Source organism: Gavia stellata, chromosome 22 (genome assembly GCF_030936135.1).
Source record: "Gavia stellata isolate bGavSte3 chromosome 22, bGavSte3.hap2, whole genome shotgun sequence".
Taxonomy (NCBI): Eukaryota; Metazoa; Chordata; class Aves; order Gaviiformes; family Gaviidae; genus Gavia; species Gavia stellata.
This window is the reverse complement of record NC_082615.1, coordinates 10,752,891-10,777,718: the sequence shown is the minus strand read 5'-3', so window position 1 is coordinate 10,777,718 and position 24,828 is coordinate 10,752,891. Positions and strand designations below refer to the sequence as shown.

The 24,828-nt window shown below is 50.2% G+C and overlaps 1 protein-coding gene across 1 annotated transcript; it reads left to right on the top strand.

Moving 5' to 3' along the window:
• Positions 1 to 3,312: 3,312 nt before the first annotated feature.
• On the top strand, positions 3,313 to 6,748 carry CACNG5 (calcium voltage-gated channel auxiliary subunit gamma 5). The gene is made up of 5 exons (XM_059828307.1): positions 3,313 to 3,520; positions 4,289 to 4,375; positions 5,158 to 5,298; positions 5,924 to 6,069; positions 6,491 to 6,748. The coding sequence occupies exons 1-5, from the start codon at positions 3,313 to 3,315 to the stop codon at positions 6,746 to 6,748; spliced, it is 840 nt and encodes a 279-aa protein (XP_059684290.1).
• The last annotated feature ends 18,080 nt before the right edge of the window (positions 6,749 to 24,828 follow it).

The window sequence follows — 24,828 nt, the reverse complement described above, 5'->3', positions numbered from 1 at the left end:
GGCAATTGAGAGGTGTGACTCTGACGCCCGACCCCTCCCTCTGCTGCTAGCGTCGCCCCAATGACCAATATAAATGATGCCAAATGGGTATATTTTCCAGTGCCTGCTGTTGATGGACAACAAATCACAGGAAATACTTAGCTATTTCCTTCTGAATGGCTTTATCTGGACCTTTGCATACCCCCTACTTTGATTTTTGTCACTTCATTGACGAAAAACGTGCAGGGAGGATGTTTGTTGATGATATATGAGCCAAGAATAGATTCCAGCTCCTTTTACCATTTTGACACCAAAATGCCAAGAGGGATGAGACACACTGTTCATTTTGAGGCAGCAACTAGAAAATACGGCTCCGCGTTAGGGAGAAGACCGGATGAGCCAGAGGATCTGTGCTTGGCCTGGTCGTATTGCTGGATCAAATGGGATCTACAAAGAGCTGGGAAATGGCATATTCCCATCCAGCAAAGGGGTGAAGTGCTGTCCTGGTGTCTACAGCTTTGTGCTGGTCTCTGCCCTTAACAGTACAGCTGTCCTCAGGCTATCGAGGTGGAGGGCTACCTCTGCAAGACGTGCTTCTCTGCCCCATGACTACCAGTCCTTCTTCAGCTGCTGCCTCTGAATTCCTCAGGAAAAAAAAATCTGAGCATCTCCTCTGCGTACCTCTCTCCTCGCAGGGAGATGTCCCTCCTGGGAACATGTCCTGCTTTTCTGGAGCTGAGGGAAACACTAAATAAGAACATTAAAAATGAGGCTCATTAGCAAAGCCAAAGGTGGAAAGCTTGTGATAGTGTGAGCTGGAGCATTTGCTTGGGCTGTCTGTAAGCGACAGCCCTCCCCTTCCCGTAGGTCGATACCTTCTGGGAAACAGCTCAGTGTGAACGTAGGAAGAGCCAAATCCTTCATTTCATATGGAAGAGAATTGTCAGAGCTGTTGTAGCGCTTGAGGGTGCAAGTACATCTGCTTCTTACCAAGATGTACTTGTCTGCTTTGGACTCAGGGTAGGATGCAATGATAAAAGTCTCTCTCTCTCCCTTTCTCTCTTTCACCTGAGAATTTGCAACCCTTCAGCAGCATTCCCTGCTTTTCTCTGTTAGACCTGCCCAGAGCGGCAAGCTAGAGGTGCAGACAGGCCTTGGGCGTCCCATCTCTTTGGTAAATGCAGTTGTTTGGACTCCACAGTAACTACAAGTTTCCTTCGCATCAGTCTTGTATGAAACTTGCTGCAAGATCTGCCCAGGACCGGGCTGTCGGGGCGCTTGGTGCTGTGCGTTTGTGCTATAGGTGTGCCGGGGATGGGCACTGCAAGAGCACAGAGCTCCTCGAGAGCCCACCTCGCAGGCGGTTCAGCGGCAAGAAATGACCATCAGCATCGTCTGCTCCTATTAATCATGAGGGAACTACGGCAGAACATTCTCTTTGGAGGTTTTTGAGTGTACAAGTGCAAGCTGTGAGGACTTGTGGCGTCTCTGAGAGCCACTGTAAGCAAGTAAGTATTCATGTATTTACATCAGAGGTGCAAGAAAAAAAGCCCTCCTCCGGTCCGCTCGCCGGCCAGACGTGCCAGAACAGCGAGCTGTCTTCTCCCGGCCCAGGCAGGAGCCGCGTCTCCCGATTTAATCTCTAAATCCCACCACCTTCACCGCAGTGATAACAACAACAAGGCTTCTCTCCCAAAGAGCCCGTTCCCGGCTGCGTGCCGCGACAGCAAACACCGGCTGTGAGTACAGGCATGGTGGAGCTATTCCCGCATAGGTTCAAAAGCTGACACCCCCGGAGATGTACGACATACGTGCCCCGGCTCTATTGTTTATCCATCATCATTTTGGGAATAGGTGTTTCAAATGAAACGTGTGTTTAGGAGGACTCTGCCCTCCTTCCCGGCGGTGGGACGCAGCGGGTGAGCGCCGTGCTCTGCCCCCAGCCCTCTCCCATTTGTTGTCCCCTGAAACTTCACGCAGCGTGAACAAGCCTTGTGCCATTTTAAAGGGAGCCCAAGGAAGATGCATCCTGCTGCTTCTGTGTTAAATTCAGTAGCTTTTGTTGTCTAGCTGGATTTATATTATTTTTCCTTATTGTTTGCAGTGCTGAACAACAGCAAAATGTGCCTTGGAAAATATATACTTACCTCTGATTCATACCGTCCTTATAAAAGCAGTCAATAGCGCTATCTGCATCGTTCCCACTCCCCACAAGACCGTCTCTCGCGCCTATCTTTTTCTTCTTGCTCTTATTCCTCTAATCTTTCATTTTTGTGGCTTTTTCCCCTCCCATAGGAATTGCACTTTTTCTCCACTGCACCAGGAACTCTGATTTCTGGTGACATTTTATCAGTCTGCAGGGCACCGTGAGAACTGCTAAATTCCACAGATTAGCAAAAATAATTAAAAAAAAAAAAAAAAAAAGAATATTCCATCCATAAGCCACATTGGGGATGAGGGAAGTTTTTTCACCTCTTTCTGTAATGTTTTCCCAGGGCCTGACGGCAGCTCTCTGTCCTCGGTTGGGACCAGTTCAGTCTGTGCATTCAGACGACGCCGGCACTGGCAGCTCCGATCCAGCAAGCACAATAAAAAGCAAGAAAGGCAAGCGATTGTGTCATGCTGCTCTGCTTCGAGGCGTTTGATGTTGTCATTCAGCGTGTATAAATGTAGCATGTTTTTTTGCAAAATGGGGGTCTCGATCCCCCAATGGGTAAATCTACCCTGCAAGAGGACAAACGGCAGCATCGGGAGGAGCGGGGTGGTGACCGGAGCTGCTTGGGAGGGGGTTTTGGGGTTTTGGTCCGGCAGCTAAAAGTATCTCTGTTGGTCCGTTAACGCGGTGTCCATGAGCCTCGATAGGCTCCTGTGCCAAGGAGATACGGCTGGCGCTGCCACCCTTCATGGGAGCCTTAGGTAAGGCTCAGAGGATGGCAGATGCTGCGGTTCGGCTACGTCCTTGGGGAGACGAGTGCCAGCTTTGGCTGGAGCAGCAGGAATTCACCTGCAGCAAATAAAACAGGAGCTGATGAGCTGCTCCTGGCCAGCCCAGCCCGTGCTGCTCCCTCCCAGTGCCGGCACCCGGCATTCAGCACATCCTCGAGCCCTGGGTTGGTGTGGGGCAGCAGTCAGGTGGGATTTGGTTCAAACTCTCCATCTGTCAGGGTCCGCTGTGATTGTTTTAATGGCTTATTTCAGCTCGACCTAAATAAGCGATAAAGGGCAGAGGGCAAAGCTTTGACACATCCATCCCCCCAAAAAGCGGTAGACGGCTCCATGCTGACTGCCATGTTCCCTCTCCCGCAGCCATCCCCGCCACCGCCTCGGCCCCCCATGCTTTTGGGAATGAGCGCCTGTGGCAGGAAGGCGCTGACCCTGCTCAGCAGCGTGTTCGCCGTCTGCGGCCTCGGCCTCCTGGGCATCTCCGTCAGCACCGACTACTGGCTCTACCTGGAGGAGGGCATCATCCAGCCCCAAAACCAGACGGTGGAAATCAAACTGTCGCTGCACTCGGGGCTCTGGAGGGTCTGCTTTCTGGCAGGTATGGATGGCCTCCCTCCCAAAAACGTCCCCTGTAAGGTGATGTTCGCTGCGTGTCAGTGTCATACCATGGGAAAGGGATGGGGAAAATAGGATTTTTAGAGGCTGTGCCCATCTTTGCTTCCAAATTCAGGCACAACCTGAGTAATGCCGTCACCCCATGCCCGGCTTTAATAGTCAGATGGATAAATGTGCCTTTGCACACAGGCTTTGGGTGAGTTCGCTGCTGCCGTGCCAGACCCCGCTGCCCCCCGTCCCGCTCCATCCCAGCGCCACGGCCACAGTGCCTCGGGCAGCAGCTCAACACTTTCCTTTTTGTCCCTGCAAAATTTAGATTCAGGTCAGCTGGACCGTTCCCTCCGTCCACGCCAAGTTTGATGAAGCGACTTGGCTGCAGGGATGGAGTTGAATAAAACCCAAGGGAACAGGAATCTCAACGTGACCCATCTGAAATGTCACAAAGTTTCAACCGCTGTTTTGAAAAATTCAGGGGGGTGAGGAGCTCTGATACTGCCCCTGGGGTGACCTTAAACCCTCTGGCTTCAGGGTTCATGGTTTTGTATACAAGGGAATCCTTTTGCACAGGGAGGTGGTAGTCAAGAGATGTCTTTCTTCAGCCCCAAACACTGACACCCAAGATGGAAGCAGCACTAAAAAACAAGATTGTTTTTATGCATGTGCTGAAATTAATTTTAAAGCCACTCTCTCCCCCACCAAAAACAAACAGCCAAACATACTGCAGGTGTGACTCGGTCTGTGTCCACTGCAGGTGAAGAGCGTGGCCGGTGCTTCACTATCGAATACATCATGCCCATGAACATCCAGCTGACGTCTGAATCCACAGTCAATGTCCTGAGTAAGTGGTTCGGTGGGGTCTTATTCTGCGTCCTGCAAAGCACCAAAGGGTCACTAGGGATCCCCCCAAGGAATCCTCTTTGTGTCCTTGCCGAAGAAGCTCCTAGTTTCTTGACAGTGCCACTGTCCAAGGATGCAACGCCCCTGTTTACTATGGGAATTACCCAATATGCTCCTAAGCTTTTGGGGACATCCCTTTCTAATGGCAGGGTGCTCACAGAGGTTCTAAGCTCTACAATTTCCTGTCACTGGCTATTCAGTGCTGATGTTTATGGAAGTGTTTGGCTTTATAGTCTCCTCTCCGTAATTTGCAGCTGTATTTATTCTGTAGCAGTCAATTTTGCACATTACATAGTTGGATGAATGAAGGACAGAGTGTCACAGCTCTCACGATGAATTCTGCAGTCATTTCTGATTTAATAAATAGAAGTGTTCAGAAGTGTTCAGCAAACAGTTTTGCAGCGAAGCTAGGGAAAAATGCAGGTTCCGATGGTTTTTTCCTATGTAACACTTCACGGAGAAACCCTCAGAAATGCAAACGTTAGCAGATGTTTCCGCAGCCAGACAGAGTCACCTCTTTACCCAGCTCATTAGCAAAGAGGGGAACCCCTGCCAGGGGCTGGGGAGCAGCGCGGGGGCACCCACGTTAACCAGGAGCAGGGAAGGACACAGCGTGGTCCGAGAGCAGCAGGGCTGCCGCCGTCCCACCCAACCAAGCCGATTTCTCACGCTGTGTGGGGAGGATTGACCTGTTCTTGCTTTCATCTGCTCCTCTCCCGCCAGAGATGATCCGCTCTGCCACCCCCTTCCCTCTGGTCAGCCTCTTCTTCATGTTCATCGGCTTCATCCTGAGCAACATCGGCCACATTCGGCCTCACAGGACCATCCTCGCCTTCGTCTCGGGGATATTCTTCATCCTGTCGGGTGAGTTTTGCTAGCCAGCTTTTCTCCTGAAAATCCTTGAGCATGGAGCATGTTTGCTTTTGTAACTGCTGGTGCTCTCCTAACCCTCTGTGGGGGCTTCTCGTTGGAGTCATGACCGGCGGGGGCTCCCGGCTCGGCCCCGCAGCCTGCTCGGGCTTTGCAGGACGGAAAACCACCCAGTGCAAGACGTGCTCGCGGCAGCGGCGAGGAGGTGTGGGGAAAAGCACCCACCACCCGTGCAGGAGCAGGTGCTGGGGGAGAGGACGCCTCTCATGGCACATCGGTCGCAGGAGAGATCTGAAACTTCAGACTGCTCAGCCGGGATGTTTCTGCATGAGACAAGTGAATGTTTTATTCATGGTGTTGCGCTGGTGTTAAACAAATAGCTGTGACAGCCGAGCTTTGAAGCCAGCTCCTACCCGGTGCACACGGGCTTGCTTGAGCAGGTAAGGGTTTGAGTGAAGGGTTAGCTCAGCAGGAAAGCAGCTTCTTTCCCCAGTTGTTTCAAGCGCACTTCCACAGTTTTACACTTTCACCCACAAGTCAGGTCTTAAAGGAAGGTGCTTCTTCAGCGGCTTCATCCCGGGAGCGTTTCCCACCACCCACCTCCTTGGTTTCTCCCCAGGTCTGTCCTTGGTGGTGGGGCTGGTCCTCTACATATCCAGCATTAACGACGAGATGCTGAACAGGACCAAGGACTCGGAAACGTTCTTCAATTACAAATATGGGTGGTCGTTTGCCTTCTCTGCCATCTCGTTCCTTCTCACGGAGGTACCTGGGAGCTGTCACATCCCTGTAACGAGTGTATCCCGTTCTCGGGGAGGGGGGAGCATTGAGGCTGTGAGCAAAAAGAGGTCTCAGATGGGGGTTAAGGGTAGGCTATGAGACCAGATATATGGTATGGTGGGAGACATATACAGTGGGGACAGACCCCAAGCCTGGAGCGCAGATGGGGCCTTTGACCACGATTTGGTGCCAAACATGAAATGCAGAGGAGGAGGAGATGTGGTTGTGCCATGTTATTTACTGAATGGATCCGAGGCACAGGGCAGTGAAGTGACTGTCCTCGGGAGCCCTTATGCATCATCAGCAGAGCAAAAAAAGCGGTTTATGTTTTTGTCCCCTTTTGGTGGTGGTGGAGAAGGCAGCCGTTAGCAGGGTGAGCATCAGGCCATGTCTCTCTCCCTTGCAGAGCGCTGGGGTGATGTCTGTTTACCTGTTCATGAAGCGATACACAGCCGAGGACATCTACCGACCTCACCCCGGCTTCTACCGTCCCCGTCTGAGCAACTGCTCCGACTACTCGGGGCAGTTCTTGCACCCGGACGCGTGGGCGCGGGGACGCAGCCCTTCGGATATCTCCAGCGAGGCGTCCCTGCAGATGAACAGTAACTACCCGGCTCTGCTCAAGTGCCCTGACTACGACCAGATGTCCTCGTCCCCATGCTGAGCCCCACCACCCCTGCGCCCACTCCCACCCAAGCGCCGACAGTCGCCGCATCCTGACTCCGTTTGTCTTTTTTTTTTTTTTTAGGCCACTCTTTCAGGGCAATTCTCTATTTATAGGAACGTAAATATAACCAGAGAGATCGGTTATATAACCAATAATGTAACCTAGAGAATTGGGATATTTTCCTTCCTTTGGTTTTGGGGTTTTTTTTGATTCTTCCCTGCATAACTAAAAATCTCTCCAAAGTCCTCTTCTTTCAGCTCATCCTGCTGAGCAAACAGCAGTTCTGCCTGGGGGATAAATCCAGGGCTGGACTCGAGAGCAGAAAAAAGAAAATAGAGTAGAACTAAGAAAAAAACAAAAAGTGTATTTTTTGGTTTAGGTAGGCTGCAAAAGTTTGGGCATTTGGCTGTATCATTTAAATATAGATTTACTGGTTTAAGCGCCAGCAGGTGTAAAAAGTTTGTGTAAATTTCCAAGAAATAGCTATCATTAGAAAAATACAAATTTTGTCTTGAGTCAATATTTATAGACTGATATCGCTCGTTGCTGGATATCACTTTTAACCAGGCTGTAATGGGAAATAGCCATCTTTCTCGACTATACCTCAGCAGGCTTAGACACAAGCAGATTGTGGTTTCTCTATGACCGCTTGCTTAAACATCCCGTGTTAGACTGGAGGCACTACAGCCCTGGGGTGTCTGGGCTGTTGTGGTGGCTCAGCACCCAAATTTCCTCCACCGTCCCATGGACCGGAGGTCTGAAGAGTGACTGGGAGAATCTCAGTGCAGCATTGAGTGGAAAACTACTGAAAACTTTCCCATAGGAAACATTAGGTGCAGGATTTAGGGGAAATCATGGCCAGAAGTGCAAGTCATTTTGGTGAAAGGTGAGATCCCAAACCGGTGTAAAGTGATGTAGCTGAAGTTAACGGCACTAATCCACCGTAGCAAAGTAGTTGGTTTATATTTCAGTTTTGCAGAATATGGTATTTTAGCTGCTTTTTTCTCTGTGTGTGTATGTGTATGAACTTTATTTTGAGGTTTTAAGTTTTAAAATTTCCTATGATGCTTTGGCATTTTGGTCTTAGAAGACTTGACAGCTGCCAGGGTGAGAGCATCACTCTGATTGAAAACCAAGGGCAGGGAAGGAAAAGGCCGCGCTCCCTCCTGCGTTCCTGTGTAAGCTGTGAGCTTGTCACCTCGCAGGAGAAAGAGCTTTGTCCAAACTTCATTTCTGTTCCTGTTATTTTAAACCTTTCTGAAAATTTCCTTTCTGCAGAACAAAACCCTTCAGGGATTCTTGGTATATATGAGCTTGTTTTGTCTTACTGTAATTAAAACAATTAGAATATATGCACTTTTAACCTCATTTGTAGCATACTGTGTAATGACTGTTGCACCTCTTTGTTAATATTTAATATTTACTATTTAATATTTGATATTTAATATTTAATATTTATAGACTACTCCAAAGTAGGGTCCAAGTCCTGGCGCAGCACCACGATTTGCATCGACTCTGACGCCCGTCCCATGGGACCTCACTGCGAGCGTATATCCAGCCAACTCTTGAACAGGATTATTTCCTCTCCAGTCTCTTCAGATAAGCAAGCAACATACATCTGGTATATATCTAGTGTCACTGACTCCTAATTTGCTAAGTTTTAAAACCAGGGCATCTTTTTGCAGACACAGTTGTATTTACCCTTAGGTTTTTTGTATTACCCTCAGGCGCCTGTTTTCTCAGTTTAAAACCCAGTTTGTGAGTGCTGTGTGACAGGTTTGCTGCTGGGAGGGTTCAAGCATTGAAGTACAACCCAGCCCCATCATCCAGCGACAAAGCTTGCTGGTCCTCATCTGTTCACCCCAGCCAGATAACCCATCGGCTTTCCACTGGGATCTCTATGTTCGGTGTGAATTCGGCTCCAAGAAAGCGCTGGAGTTCACAAGCAATGATCTTGCATTTCCCAGGGCCCAATCTAGTTTGCTGGGCTTGATGTTAGTGGTTTCTGGTGGCTCAAAGACTTTGCATCTTCCCCTTGATGGATCCTTTATATTCTCAGTCCTTCTTGGAAGGGAGACCTTTGGGATCACCAAAATCACTGATGCTCAGAGGTGCGAGGGCTGTCCCACACGGCTATGTTCCCCCATGCCGGGGAGTTGTTTAGTGCGGTTAATCCCGTGCAGCATCGTGAGACAACGCTGTCCCCAAGTGGAATTTTCCTTTGTACTGATTAAATACAGAATTATTCATTTTCTAAATTAAAATGTCTGCCTACATAAGCAGAAGATGTAAAAAAAACTTCAGGCCTTTCTCAAGGCCACAGAAGCTTTAGCAGAGTCTAGGGGAGAATTAGAAAAGTAATTATTTTAATTCATTGGAGAGATTGTCATCATGTGGCTGCATTTGTGAGCCCAGGATTTCGCACGTCTCACCCAGTGAGAACAAGCCTTTCGTAAGTGCAGGACTGCCAAAAGAAATCTGTCAAAATAAGTGTTTGTTGTTGGTTCAGTAAATGCTGGTTTGGGGCAGAAAAACGTGGTGCTCGGCAAAGCACGGGCAGCAGTGGCTGTGCCGCTGGGTGGGGTTCCTACCCCTCCAGCAGTGCCCGGCATGGCAGCAGCTCTCGGCGCGGAAGGCTATGGGCCTCTAAATGCAAATATCACACCTTCATCGACTGTGGAGAAACTTCCCCAGAGCCTCTGAGGCACGGAGACACGAGTGTGGCATGGCCGAGGTGGTGGGGCGAGCTGCGGAGCCCAGCCACCCTGTGAGGTCCTTCTCCCCCCAGCATCACCCCGTGGCTGATGTTCTCCACGGCAGTAAATGCTGAATAAAGAACTGTAGTACCCTCTTAGGACACCTACTCATTTAAACACCTCTCCTAGTCCTCTGGCGTGGTTTCACCCCACCTTAATCTGTTATGCCACATCCTTTGCTCCCTGAATAACACCTCTTGGTTGCCTCTTTTGGTCTCTCCCCCACCTCTATTCCAGTGCCGGCCTCGCGCTGTGTCCTTTCTGTGTCTGTCGCTTGGATTGCAATAAATGAAAAGTAGAATTTGAGGATAAACTAAATTTTAGTTTAAACTAAACTAAAAGTAAACCAATTAAATTAGAGGTTTAACCCCTACAAGACTGAAGTCCTTCAACTCGCCAACTCTGTTGCCGATGGGACGAGTCAAGCTGCTCACGGGCCCGTAGAAAGGTAATTGCTCGTCTGACGCTTCGCAGAAAATTGTTTGCACGTAGAAGCAAAAATACCTCGTTTTCCATGAATGACTAATTGGTGTCAGACCATTTGTGCACGTGGCTGTGTCTGCTTGAACTGTAGCATTAGAGCAAATTACTGGGATGAAGGGTTAAATAAAAACCTGGCGCTGCCTGATCCACGCGCCGTTCGCTGCTCCCTGGTGCTGCTCAGGACTGCAGCGGGCTGAAGCTTTTTCTTTCCCTGCCATCAGCCTCCCACGCGGCACACACATCCATCCCGCAGCTTGGGTGCCATATGGAGTTCACGGCACCGGGAGGGACGGATGGTAACTGCAGAAACTGCACGTGGGAGGCAAGAGAGCCCCCAGCCCGCGCAGCTTGTTGGGAAGCTGATCGGGCAGCCGGGCACCCTGAGACCTTCACAGGGAACTTCTGGGAGCCGCCCTCCCCCTGTGTGTTTGGGGTTTGTTAAATCCCTTCCCGTTTCTGTAAGCCCAGGGAGGCATTTTGCAGCCTGTACCTCCAGGGACATGAAAGCTCCTCTCTGCCAGCATCTCCCCTCCCACCCCAGGACACGCTCTCCTCGTGGTACCCTTCCACCGTGTCATTCCCATGGCCCCAGCTGTGATGAGGCCCCGGTGGGAATAGGCTCCATTTGCCATTTGTTAGGAGTGTCCTGAAAACCCTTATTGAATCATGAGGTATGGGTGCAAGAGGTTAATTAGAGACCAGCCGTGAGCAGTAATTAAGTAGCCAGGAATAATGAGGCTGTGCTGGGTCATGTTCTCTCTCAGTTGTTGCTGGAGCAGCTCATGGCTCCAGAGCCCTTTCTTGCACAGTGGAAAAAAAATCTCTCTACATATAAATCTACATATAGTTATAGCTGAAGTGTCTCCAGTGCTGCTTCCCTCGCACCTAGGTTGCTAGTGGATGTGAGGAGCTGCCAGGAAGGTTAAGGCAAGGCAAGAACCCCGCCGGGCAGTAACCCCCCCCCGGCAGGGATGCAGACCAAGAGCACTGCTGAGCTGTTTTGACTGCTGGTGAAGCTGCTGCTGTGGTGAGGTGAGTTCTGGGCAGGTGTTTTGGGGCAACCTGGTCCTGCTCTTGCCCAGGAGGATGGCATGGAGCTGCTGCTCGGGTGGGCTGGGGGAGAGCAGATCCCACAGCTGGAGAAGCCCCAGGTGAACCTTGCTATTGCCTCCTCGGGACACAAGACTGAAGATCTGTGCCCTTTCATCAGCTTTGAGCAGACAAGAGCCAAAGGTGTTTTATTAAGGTGGGTTTCAGCCAATGTCGCTGTGGTAGGGTAAAGAGCTGACTTGGGCATGGTGAAGGCAGTCTGGGGGTTTCTAGAACACAGTGCTCTGCTCGCAAGTCCTTGTGTTGTATTATTAATGCTGTTTGTCAGGGTTGTGTATTCATTTTCCCAAATGCGAGTTAGCCCCATGGACTATTCAAGGTGTGCTAAGAATTTCAATAGTTTTATTCCTCCCTGCTGATAGCTTGTTGGCTGTGCAGAATCGGTGTGTCTGTGGTAGAGACGCTGTGTGAACAGGGAAAATATTCACCCAAGTAAATACTCCTTTGCTAATGAGAAGTAGCTGAGAGATACTTATTTACTACTTCTTCTTCTTTCCTTCCTTATGAGATTTATTTACCTCCAATTTTTTTCCCACCACAAAAGATTGACATTCATGCCTAACTAGCAAAAGCAGCATTTTCCCTCCTTGCTTTTCTCTTCCAGTTTTAGGGCCTCCTGGTGGGGTCTCCTTCATCCCTTGCTGCATGGGTCGGGTTGCTCCACCATCCCTCCTCTCCCTGAGAACCACATCAGCTCTTTACCATTTCTTTCTGCAAATCGGCTGCACCACAGCTGTCCTGCACACATCAAAGCTGGGACTCCTGGGGCGCAGAGCTGGGTGTCCCCAGCACCCCGGCTGCTCAGCGGGTGCCACCCCACGTGTCCTGCCATGGCTGGGGTGCTCAGCTGACCTTTCCTCCATGCACCACCATAGATTCTGTCCATCGCTATTGTGTAGATATCAAATTGCAACCTGTTCCCATGGATACAGTAGATTATAGAAAGGGAAGAGCTGCCTCTTTGCTTTATCTTCATGTACGGTTTTATATACCTTAGATTTTGGATTATGGTGACCTCAGTGGGCAGTGGTTATTATAATGGGCAGGCGATGGCTGCAGCAATTACCTTGTGTATCTTTAATTGCAAATCACCCCCCTGGATGTAACCCTGGAACGAAAAGGAGAGGCGGCTCTGGACAGTGTGGGACTGCCCATCGTCTGGCCCTCCCCACGGCTGCAAAATGTGTGATTAGCAAAATATGTGCCCAGGTCACACTGATTTCGGTGACAGGCACTGCAGTGCTGAGTAGTCTAGTAAGCTGTGCCCACCATGTCCCTACGGGTGACACAAGGAAGGGCCTTTAGCCAGTCAGTCATGCTGGCTTGTGTCACAAATGAATCCAGTGAAAATAGGGATGAAGAGGAGATGACGCTGTCAGCATTGCCGTCCTGTAGCCTGGTGCCCATCACCGCAGCAGCTGCGGTCGGTGTGCAGCATCACTCTGCCAACATCCTTCTTGTTTTCACACCATGTCATCTTTGAGTCTCTGGCCAAATCAGCCTTCAGCAGGGGAAAGACTTTTTTTTTGTTGCTACCATTTGCAACAGAGGAAAGCAGTATTCCAACCAAAAGATTAGCCCCACTCGACTGTGTTGCCAGACTCCTATCCCAAGGGCTGTATTTGAGGAATACATCGGCTCTAGCTGGATGTTTTCAAGCCCTGAGCAGTTTGTGCCACGGTGTTCTGCAGGCTCTGTCAGGCATTTTTAATCAAACCATCTCAGAAATCCCCAAGCCTCAGCCTTCTCTCCATTTCCAGTGAAAGGGGAATTATTCACACACAAATTGTGATTAATATGCCTTGAAAATATGCAGCGCCAGCATTCAAGGTTATTCCCCAATAAGCCATCGTTTTTGTCAGCGACTCCCAATAAATCTTCTAGCTGTGATGAGATGCAGCTGCTTTTAATCTTTAACGTTAGGGCAGTGTGAATTCATTTTTCTAGGAGGAAAAACCCCGTGTGAGTGGGGTGCAGAGAAGGTGTTTGCTGTCTCGGGGCTGTTCAGGTTTGCAGAACAGAGGCTGATGCAGCTCAGGCTGCTCAAAGGGCTGCGTGAGTCAGCGTGTTCGGGTTCCGTTTAAATCGCTCGCTTTGGGACAAAGTCCGTATTACCCCAATTAGTCCCATCTTCCATCGAGCACCTGTAAATCTGCATGTGGACAAATCCCCAGACCTGAGCTTCAGCTCTTCGTTGCTAATCAACAAAGTGTTTAGGCACATGTTGAAATCCCTTTGACTCCAGCAGGATCCGTATCAGAGCCAAAACTAAGCCCACGCGAAGCGCTGCTGAACAAGAGCTGTCTTCATGGGCATGTTTGAAAGCACCTGATAGTGGGCTTCTGTGATAGAGGAACTGGAAGGCACAAAAGAGGAGATGGTAAAGAGACATGACCATAAATTTCTTTTTTTCCATAGCAATAACATCTTTAATGAGGTGCGTGTTCATGAAAATATAACCCTGAGGCTCTTGTATCTGCCTGGCATCTTGACACACGCCAGCTTCCCGCTGCAACTTCAGGGGGAAAAGCTGCCGAGGAAGCTGAAAGGTGTTATTTAATTAATAACAGCTAATTTGAATAAGTACCGAGATGTCACTCAGTTTCTCTGGAGGTGAGCTTGGTGACTTCACCTCCGTGGGGAAACGGGAGGTTTCTGAAGCCGGGGGACACTGCCAGTGTCACCCACACGAGCAAGGAGCAGCGGTGTCTTAAGTCTCAGTGTCATGTCAGCGCAGGTCAGATCCTGCTCATTTCTTTATGTTAAAAAGTAAATCTATGGTATTTAGCTTTAGCATAACCGAGTGCTGTGTGAGCCTTAATGCCGGTTTTATCTGTCTCCAGCTCGGCTCATCAAAGGCTGCTGTAAGTGAGGGGATAAATGAGGCATCGCGTGGCACGTGCCGAGGCTGCATAGTGCCCAGCCGACAGCTTACACTGAAATAACACGGCTTTTAAAGCTGCCTTGCTTCAATACTAGACAAGTGCAACTACCTGAGTGAAAGCTCTTATTTACCCCTGAAAAGCAAAATGTGTTTTATTTTAGCAGGAATTACAGGGTCTGTTTCTTGAGAGAGCATCCCCAGTTCCTGCTGTGCTTAACGAACTTCGGAATGACCTGTGTTTGTCCAGGACAATAGGATTATATATTATTTAGTATTATTATTCATAATTTAGATAAACAGAGAAGGTCTCTCTAGCATTGCAGAACACGTACATGTAAAATCCCCGTCAAATTATTTATTTCCATATAAATTATGTACTGTCAAAACTGCTCTACTGATCTGAAGGTTAAAGGCTTCATCATGGAAATGTGGCAGCTCCCCGTCCTTTCAATCAGAATGTGATTATTCGCAGAAAAAAAGCAGCCTGGTGGTTGTGGATTTCCTATTGATCTGCTTCAGCAGCTCTGTCTGACTCAGAACAGCTGAAATAAATGAAATAAAAATACGAACCTACGGTTGTTTCATCTTCCCATAAAAAGTAGGTCATATCCCCAACTGAGTTGTATTTTATTCATGTAAATACATTTTTACAATTAAAAATGCAACAAAAACGACGTTCGTGTCAACAGACCTGAGCCTGGTGAAAGTGGGTTAGGGCTGATGCCCGGGCATCCTCAGGGCAAAGCCTCGCTGCCGGACAGGCAGGTCCCTCGCTCCTCTGCCATGGGCACGGGGCCCCGACCACCCGTCTGGGAGCAGGGAAGACGGGTGGAGCAGGAGAGGAACGAAAGCACTTAAAGCTCTCCAGATTGAGCTCCGTACAGGAATATTTATGGCTGCTATTTTAAGAAGTTGTTTAATAATGTTAAACTCATGACAGCCTGAGATTATAACACCGCCACCTCCACACTCCTGGGGGCTTTTTCTTTTCTCCCTCCCCCCCATCAGCTCTGGTATATTTGCATTTTTCCAAGCCTGTGTTACCAACCGCCGTTCTCCAAAGGCTCTTGAGCAAGCTGGGAATCGCTTTGCGCAAGGGGAGAAGACAAGGCATTGACGTGCGACAGCCGTACACGGCGTGTGCCTAGAAAGTGTGTGAGTGTGTTCAGCAGCAGTGTCCACATTTTCATTTGGTCCAGTAAGATATTTTGGGGCAAATCAGAGCTGCTTCTGATGGGGCTGAGTGGTCACCCCACATGTACCACCCCGTGCAGTGACCCACGGCATGCGTGGGGCTGCAGCCCGCAGGAAAACACACCTCTGCCCTAAACCGTGGTTTGGCTGTCTCAGTTTCCCTATTTATAAAACAGAAACTATAGTCTTGATTGGCATGTTGGTACTTTGGGAACTTTGGATAAAACATGTTGCCCTTAGTATGCGTACAGATAATTAATAATGTTTTTTTCTGGAGGTTTAATGTTTTGTTTGTGCTGCGTGGTGATTAGCACCGAGCTCCTCTTGGCAGGATGCTCCCTCCCCGGTGCGGGGCTGTGTCTTACCTCTACAATAGAAATTGGAGCTGCTTATAGAAACTGCTGTAAGAGGGATGTCAGGGCTGTATTAGGGACCTGCACCGCCAGAAAAATGAGGAGCCTGAAACAGAGACAGAAGGAAAAAATGAGCTAGAAAGAATGGGGCTTTCTACCACATTCTCCTATTTTTCTGGCTTTTCATTTCTAATAAGAGAAGCAAAAATGGGGTTAGGTGCAGCTGGCCTTTGTTTGAGAAGGAAGGTAGTAAGGTGATGCCGTGAAACCCCGAAGAGGGGTGTGTGAGGAGGGTTTCGCAGCGCCAAACCCAGCCCGAGCTGCACCGAGGCTGGGCTCTGGCCAGCGCCGCCTCTGCAGACCTCAGTGGGTCATTAATGACTCTAATTCCTCTCTTGGACCAGGTCTGTCCCTGTTCCATGTGATGCCATTGGGATTTTGTGTGCTGGGCTTTGGTTTGGTTGGTTATTTCTCTTTGTTGTTGTTGGGGGTAGAATTGTCCTTTTCATGCACAACACCCTTTTCCAGCCGGCCAGGGACGGCTGTCTCCCTGCTCCATGCTGGAGCTGTACGGGAAACAAGAGGTTGGGAAGATTAAAATGCAATTTAAAGTACTGTGAAAATAGACCTGTCAACCTGTCCTATTTGCTTGAGGGTCTTTGGGTTTTGTTTGGTTGGGTTTTTTAAGATGTCAGGAAAGATGCTTGAAAATAAATTAGGTTTCATTTAGCTCAGAGTAACAATTAAAACTTGGAATGGTCAGGACTTGTTTAGGCAAATCAATTAAAAGATTGGCACATAAATGATGTGTACCTTTGTCTTTCACTGCCCTAGTCAGGCTGGGAGACCTTCAGACGGGGATTTCAAAGGTGAGGCCGTTAATCAAACACATACTTCCATCAGCTGACCCTGTAACTGTCCTTTATGACCTTCTGGCTGGTCTCTGACCTGTGATATCGTAAGCTTCTCCCTGAGGAGGTTTTCTCCATCACCACCTCTTCCAGTCTATTTCATTTAAAGCAATTTCATTCTGCAGCTCCAAATTCATTCCCAGGAGTCTGAAGGAGCAGGCATGTCTCTCCACCCGCCAGTAGCGCTTGAAAGCATCTGCACATCCCACCCCAGGGGCAATGACTTTCCATCAGTGGGGTAACCCCCGGGATGAGTGCAAGGGTAATTCCAGTGAAGTAGAGGGGATTGAGAAACCCTTAGGAAGTACAGTCCCTATTTCATACTCCCTCAGCAATGGAGTTAACATTTTTCACGATTTACAATGAAATTGAGACAAAGCACCAGCTATTTAAAACATCAGGGAGAAGCTAGGGAGACCACGGGTCACAGCACAGAAGACATGGGACACAAATTGGAGAAATCATCTAGCAGATGAAGACACTGCCAGGCTGGAGGAGGCTGGAATGGGACAAAATTCAACCAAAACTTGCAGCTGTTAAAGGGAAGCTCCTGGTCTCAGCTTCAGCACTGCAGCAGTGCTGCCGTTAAGGCTCTCGGGCTGCTCACCATGTCCTGGGCATGCAGCAAGGCTTGGCAACAGGCGTGGGAAGACCGGCGGCTTCTGCGGCATCCCAGCTGCAGCGCTCATCGCATCAAATATTGATGATCCAAAGGGACGCAGAGAGTTCCCCCAGACCGCCTCGCCGGCAGGTTGCACTCCTGACAGCCAGCGTCAGATCCGTGCTGGCTGTGAGCGCTCATCGGGGGGAACTTGAGGGACCTTCACTAACAAGATGCAGGGAAGCCCCACGGATTGAAATATTTGGGAGTAGCCAGGACAGTTCCCTAGTAACTGCCCCGAGGAGACTAGTCCTGCACTGGCAGCTCTGTGTGCACTCCCATCTGCGGTGCAGGAGAGCAGACTCCTAAAAGGAGCTCAGCAGCTCCAAACGGCGATGGGCAACGCTGGTTGAACCATTTGCAGTGCGGGTACCAGGCAGGGCTATGTGACAGCACCCGGCATCACTAAACTACCACTGGGGCCTCCCTCCCCTAACACCCCAAAGGATTTCTTGCTCCAGACAGGTTCTGTGCAGGGAGCTACAGTGAAAGTTGGGATAAAACCCACTTCTCCTCTGGTTTCAGGGCACAGGGCTCCTGCCTGCCCCTGCCCAATGCATCTCGCTGCCCATGGGCTCGCCAGTGGCTGGGTTGCACGGACAAAACAGGGTCTGTGCACGATCCCTGTGCTCCCTGCCATGGTTGTGTTGCTTTTCGGAACTGAAAATTCGTGACGTTTGTTTTTTCCCTTGCAAACTGCACTAGGGTATCTGGATGCCAAGTGTGCAGCTGAGAGGTGCTGTCACCGCTGGGAGAGGGGACAGGCAGGTCCCCAGGCCTGACGGGGAGGGGGGAGGAACGCCTTGGCCAGCTCCAGCACTCCTGTTTGGGCCAGGCAGGGCTGGATAATTAAATAACAGCCACAAGAGAATCCCCCCCCATTCTTCCTTCGTGAAAGACACAACAGGGTTTAACGTTTGTCATTCGTTCCAGAGGCAGAAAAGCCGAAAACCAGAAGATTTAAAATGTGGTTTTACGAACGCTTTCATCTTAATGATAAAAACATTGCAGAATGAGCGTGGGGAGCAGCTTCCACCCTGAACCGCTCATCGCTGGGCTGCTGAAACGCTGTGGTACGGAGGCTTTTCAACCTTCCTCCCAGCACCCAGGAGAAAATGGCTCTTCGGGACCCCGCTCCCCGCCCCGGGACCCCGCTCCCCGCCCCGGGACCCCGCTCCCCGCCCCGGGACCGCTCCCCGCCCCGGGACCCCGCTCCCCGCCCCGGGACCCCGCTCCCCGCCCCGGGACCCCGCTCCCCGCCCCGGGACCGCTCCCCGCCCCGGGACCGCTCCCCGCACCGGGACTGCTCCCCGCCCCGGGACCGCTCCCCGCCCCGGGACCCCGCTCCCCGCCCCGGGACCGCTCCCCGCCCCGGGACCCCGCTCCCCGCACCGGGACCGCTCCCCGCACCGGGACCGCTCCCCGCCCCGGGACCCCGCTCCCCGCCCCGGGACCGCTCCCCGCACCGCGCCGCAGCCCCCGCCGCTTGTTTCGCAGCACCCTCTCCTGCTCCCCCGGCGGAACAGCAGCCCGGGGAGGTGGGGAGTAGAGCCCAGAAACGGCTTTTTCCCCCTCCAGCCGTGCGGTAAGGGCTGCTCGGTGACACTGAGCCCCACCGTTCCTTTCTGGGAAGGCAAGCTGTTGAAAAAGCAGCTGAAGCCCTTCTGGAGAGGCAGCGGTGGGGCTGTCCTCAGGAACCCCGCTCCTCCCGCAGAAAGAGGTTTGGTCAAAGAGTAAAAGCAGAGCTCGGAGTCCTCACTCAGGTGTAACTCCCGTAGACTACGGGGATTTTGCCAGAGCCAAAATATTTTTTAAAAAACCCCAAAGACTGGAGTAGGCTCAGCTAAAATATATATATAAAATCCTGTCTAAGAGCAGAAAGGAGTTAACCTAACCCCTTTGACACCAGAGAGACCCGCTCCTGTAGTGACACACGAGTGTGCGGCTGGAGCAATTAATACGGGCAAAGAAGTGTCAAGTGACTTGGCCAGTGACGAAAAGCATTGCTCTGGGACCAGCAGTGACCGAAGAGGAAGTATTACCATCACCATCCTTGCAGCATCCGCTTTGGTCCTGTGCTGTCACAGTCACGGTGCAATCTCTCGCAGGTGCTCTTGCTTTGATCTAAATCAGCCACATTGCTGAATCAGCAGAAAACCTGGGGCTACTGGAGGGATGTGAAAAATTTTCTCAGGGAAACGAATTCTTCCACGAACAGTGGCACAGCCACCAGAGCCGGGCTTCTGACGGACCTGTGACTTGGGGTGGATTCTCTGATGTCTGGCGGAGATGCATTCCCACAGCAGTCCTTCCCCCAGGAGGGGCATTAGCATCCTCATTTTCTTTCATCCAGCTATTTGCGGTGACTTTATAGTACGCTGATATTGTTCCAGTTTGTATCCTACATCAAACTGAAACAGCTCAAGGGTGCAAAAGTTGTGGAGAGAGACTGGCGGGTCAACTGTCAGGCAATGTTACAGATGCACAAACATGCAGAGTCAGTGTTGTGGACTGACCACGCAAACCACATTTTCTTAGGAAGGAAGGGTTAAAAAAAAAAAAAAAGCTGGAAGTTTTATGAATTCTTAGCAGACAGGGAAAATGCTGTGAATGGGAATATGATATGAAAGGGCTTTAGGGCAGAATGAAGGACCCCTAAAGTGCCACGATGGAGAAAATGCAGCACCTTCGAGCAGACAAAGCCAAACAAGAATGTGGGCTTGGAAAAAGGAAGCAGAAAGCGCAGAAGCCGCTTAAACCAGCATGGAGGAGCAGGAGGGAATGGGGACAGCACCCACTCCTGTGCTGGGGGTGGCAGAAAAGAGGAATCTGGAACTTTCTGGAAAACAGCGGCAAAAACGTAGTAGCAAATATCCAGGTAAAAGAATTCCCGCGAGCCTGAGAACACACTGCACGGGTGGTCTCACCAACTCCAGTGTGTATTCCTCCCCTCCTGCCCCATGCACCATGGACGGCATCTTGGAGCTGAAGCACTGGTTTTGTTCTGTATTTTCCTCTCGTCGGTGGCTCTGGGTAGCGGGTCTGGCAGGAAACCCTGGGTGACATGCTGATTGCAGGTGACAGGCTCCAACTGCCAGATGCTGTCACATGCGATTACTGAAGACTTCAGTGTACCCGGACTTTCTGCTCTGTGGAAATGCCGCTTTTATGACATTCAGGAAAAAGGTACCACACTCCTGCCTTTGCTTGGACGTTGAGAATACTCAGCGTTTACATTGTTGGATATAGGACAGCAGAATGGGAGCAAATGCTCCAAAGGAGAAAGAGTCTGCCACAGGGAATGTCCTGCCCTTCTCTGGGTCCATAGCTTCAGGATAGGAGCTTTGTCGTGTAATAATGGAGCAGTTTTTATTCTGGCAAAAGAGATCTGTCAATAAACACCTCTCTGGTGCGATTTCTGGCAGCTGAACTTTGATTTGCACGGCCTCTGCAACTACCTCGGGGATACAGCTACACATAACACATGGATTTTTGCTGATAAGAATTGAATGCCTCAGTGTGGACAGAATTGACCCCTTAGTAAATACTGCCCTAATAAAAGCTGCCTTGCATCAGCCGGGCGGCAACACCGGGCAGCTGAAGGTGGGCTGCTCCTGCTTAACCGTGGGCAGCCTGGGACAGGGAGGCCAAGGGAAACACCCTGGCCAAGTCCCCTGGCAAAGGAGGGGAGATGGGACAGCACATGTCCATCGTGCACAAGAGCTGGGTGAGTGCATCATCCCGCAGTGGCTCGCTGAAGACCAGAGCATAGCAGGAGGAGAGAGGTCAAAAAATTCATTATAAACTAAGGATGTGCCAAGACCAAGAATCCCCCTGAGTTTTCCTGTTATTATTCTGAAAAGAAAACAAATTACAATGTTTTTTATTATTAAAAGAGCCTATCTCAGGAAGCTGATGACCTCCTCAATATCTGCTTGCATTATTAAAGGGAATGAATCATTAAATGCACCTTGAGATGCAGTCATAGGTATCAGGATAAATCAATCCCCAGGAAAGAGAAGCATCAGCTGAGGGTCTTACTTGCAATTCCTCTTCAGAGCAATTTTGAGGTGTGCAGGCCTCTGCTGCAGAAAGGCACCCAGTTCCCTTAATATTAATAACCCCCTCGCAGCGCTTAGCAGCACACGGATCTCGGGCTATGGGGAAAGCTGCTGTTTTCTGTACAGAAACCATCGTCTGTGGAGGAGCCCAGGGCTGGGTTTGGGAGAAACATAGCACTCTCTCTTTGTGATGGTGCTAAAGGGAAAAAACCAGCATCAACTCTCAGCAGTAAGATACATTAGCATGACAGATGGCTTGCAGAAAAAGAAAAACTATCTCGGGTTTTGAGATTTGTGCTGACTGTGCCACAGAAAGGAACTATTCCAATTAGCATTTGTACCGAGTAATTGAGGAGCGTTGAGAGTATCAACCCAATTTGGCGCCATTGTCGAGCAGTCATTGTTCTTGATTATTTTTCTCAATTATCCTTTCAGTCACAAGTCTGGGGACAGAGAAAATGCCACACTGGTTTTTGCCTTCCTGCGCCTGTACCCACTCTCCCCGCGCTCTTCCCGGGAGGGCACGCAGAGCCGTGCCGAGCAGCTTTCTGGGCTGCGGCTCGCACCCCATCGGCAAAGGTAACGCAGCTTTCCTGGGTACCCGAGGTTATTCCTGCCTGGTTAAGCAAGTCCATCATGAAGCAAACATTATGATTCATCAATATGGCCAAAGGCAACCGAGTTTTTAGCCGTACGGCCATGTGCAGCTGTCATTTTGCATCGCCGTAATGCATAACCAGCCCGGGCTTTCTCTGGGTGGGAATTCCTATCACCATCAAATGCACCTGGGGGAAATGCCTCTCGGCACACGTGCTGGAAGCCACGGCCCTGCCACCCATCATTTATCTGTCTCCTTCTGTTTGTAAATTAGCCCTGAAATGCAAGTGCTTTTTCTGCTTGCAGTGTTTATGTGCTGTGGCTGTGCCCCAGGCTCCGGCGCAGGGCGTGCGGGAGCCAGAAATCAGCACCTCACTGCAAAAATTCCTCTCACTGATCCCTGCCTACCAGACCTGCCCAAAGAAAAATGGGAAAATGCTCTTCCATGGGAGTTATATCCTTCCAGGAACGGAAGGTGGCAGACGAGTTTGCTCTGAGTGCCTGGCACAAGTAGCTGAGATATTACTCAAAAGTTTAAAAGCGTTTAATTTCTCGGTGCAGAGCGCGGCGGCGGCGCACCCGCCCCGAGCCCAGGGCAGCAGCCCCGCAGCGGGCGATGAGCGCTCGCGTTTATGGGTGCTCGGCACAGGGTCTGTATGGCAACGCTGGAAAGACAGCGCCTTTCCCCATGGATGTGCGCACCTTGGGAACAGGCCTGTGTTTGTTAAACTCTGTGAATTACTATTGTAAAAAAAAGGTATTTGTTATTTGTTAGCTTTTAGTGTTTAAGCTGCAGGCACAGCAAAGAACTGGGCAAATCAGGGCATAGTAAAACCTTTCAATTTACGTCATTTTTCTCAGTCTTTGGTTTTTTTTTGTAAGGTGCTCATGTAGACAACACCTAATACACGTCTGAGGACAGTGATGGAACTAATCCTGACACAGTCCATGCAAGAGGCAGCGCTCCAAAGCAGGCAGAAGGAAACTGCCTTTTTTTTTTTTTTTGCAATGCATCTGTGCAGGACAGGGATTTTTCCCAGTGCAGAACAGAAGACAGCGGTTCCCTGCAGCCTGCGTACGGACAGCTTTGCCCCCAGTGCTGCGCGGGCCAGGCACTGCCCACAGCGGTGGCTCTCGTTAGTGGGAAAGGGCGATGCGAAGGCGGCACCGCGGGTGCCTCAGTCTGCTGCGTCCTCCCAGCCCCGTCCAAAGCCCGGAGCCCGTCCGCGCTGAGGGCTGGCAGCCTCGCCTGGTGCGGGCCCCTGGGCTGCTGCCTGCCAGCCGTGGGCAGCCGGGTTTGCTTTCGGGCTCCAGAGGGTTTTGGCCCCTTTAATTTGTGCTGAAGAGGGGGGAAATGGGGGGCTATAAAAGGTCTGCAGTGACCAGTGAGGCTCCTGTGAAGGGTTCCTGCTCTGGCCGGGCAGAGGACCAGTCCTGCCTCGCTGGGTGGAGGAGGGCAGTAGCTCAGGTCAGAGTCCTCCTCTCTGCTCTAGCGTTGCTGCTTTTCAACTGAAATTTATCTCTTCTTATTCCGAAACCTGATTTTTCTCAGGAGCCTCTGCAGGCGTCAGCAGAGGTCTCTTGCTATGCTCAGTGCCGCTGGAGAACATGCTGGGGCTGCAGTTTGAGCCTCCACAGGTGAGCTTCTTGCCTAGAAAAAAAAAGAAAAAGGTTAAATTGGGGCCAGCAAACCCCGTCTCTCGTGGTCCCAGCTGCTGCGAGGTCCAGGCTTGCTGGGGACCTCTGTGTGCTGGACTGTGCCATGGGCCCAGTGGGAGGCAAGAGGGTTTGGTGATGTGAAGGGCTTTACGTGAAGTGAAACGTGAATCACATTTCAAGGAACGTGTGGACAAGGCACTGCGGGACGTGGTTTAGTGGGCATGGTGGGGTGGGGTTGATGGTTGGACTTGATGATCTTACAGGTCTTTTCCAACCTTAGTGATTCTGTGATTCTGAAAGCTGCTTTCTGTTAGCTTTGAAAGTCATATTTTTATGTTCCTGTCTTCAACAAAAACAAAAGTTCTCCTGATATGTATATATAGACCACATGCGGATGAAAATGCGATGTTGCCCCCAAAGCAGGAGGAGGGTGGGGAAGATGGGCCAGAGAAAATAATTATGGTCCTGGTGAGGAATACTTTGATTAAAAACATTAACGAGTTCCTCCAACTCTCAGCCAGGGAATACTGTAATCAGGTGGTAAACCCCGGAGGGGCTAAACCACACTGCTAATTCCTCTATCCACCTTCCACTGCAGCAAAGCTCGCATTACAGTGGGGATTTTCAGCTTTCACCTAATCATCAGGCTGCAGCTTGGTGCTGCTCATCACCCAGTAATGGTAGCTTTAACAATAAAAGATGGTAAAAAATTGATGTCCCAAGGAACTAATTCCCGAGCTTCAGAAAAGTCTCTTCAGACTTTACATGTGGAGGGGGCTGTTTCTTCACCTCCGCTCCGTGACAGGGCTGAACTGTCGGTCATTCACTGAAAAACCATATCAGGGGGCAAACCCGATTTTCAGGAAGGTTTGGCTCCAACTGCAGTCTCCCAGCACAGGGAATTTCCTGCTTCCAGGTGATGATGGCAAACTCAGTTTGTGCTTTCTCTCCATACCAGAGTACTTTTTTTATTTTTTGTTCATCTATGACTTTGTCCATACTCAGATGAAAGCCTTGAGCCTAGCATAAAGCTGGATCCTTTGAGATGCCTGGTGGAGGTTTTGGACCAAAACCCTTATTTCTTCAACACTGGATCTTTATAACACACGGTGACACTATGAACAAATAAAGGTAAGTAACAAGGCTTTCCTACTGAAGTTAAACTAATTATTGGCAGTTCAAAGCTTTACAATGAAAGATAACTTTCCTACCCTGTATCTTTGGAAAGCTGGCAGGCCGTGCTCCGTCTAGAGTCAAACAGGACAGCAGTAGGGGTGTATCTTCTCCCCAGTTCCCCGCTAATAGCCCGTTTATAAGGAACAGCTTTAGCTGGGAATTGTTTTTATCTGAGGTGTGTGGGTACTGGCAAAATGAGCTGTATTGCATTAATGTTCTCTTAAAGATTCAA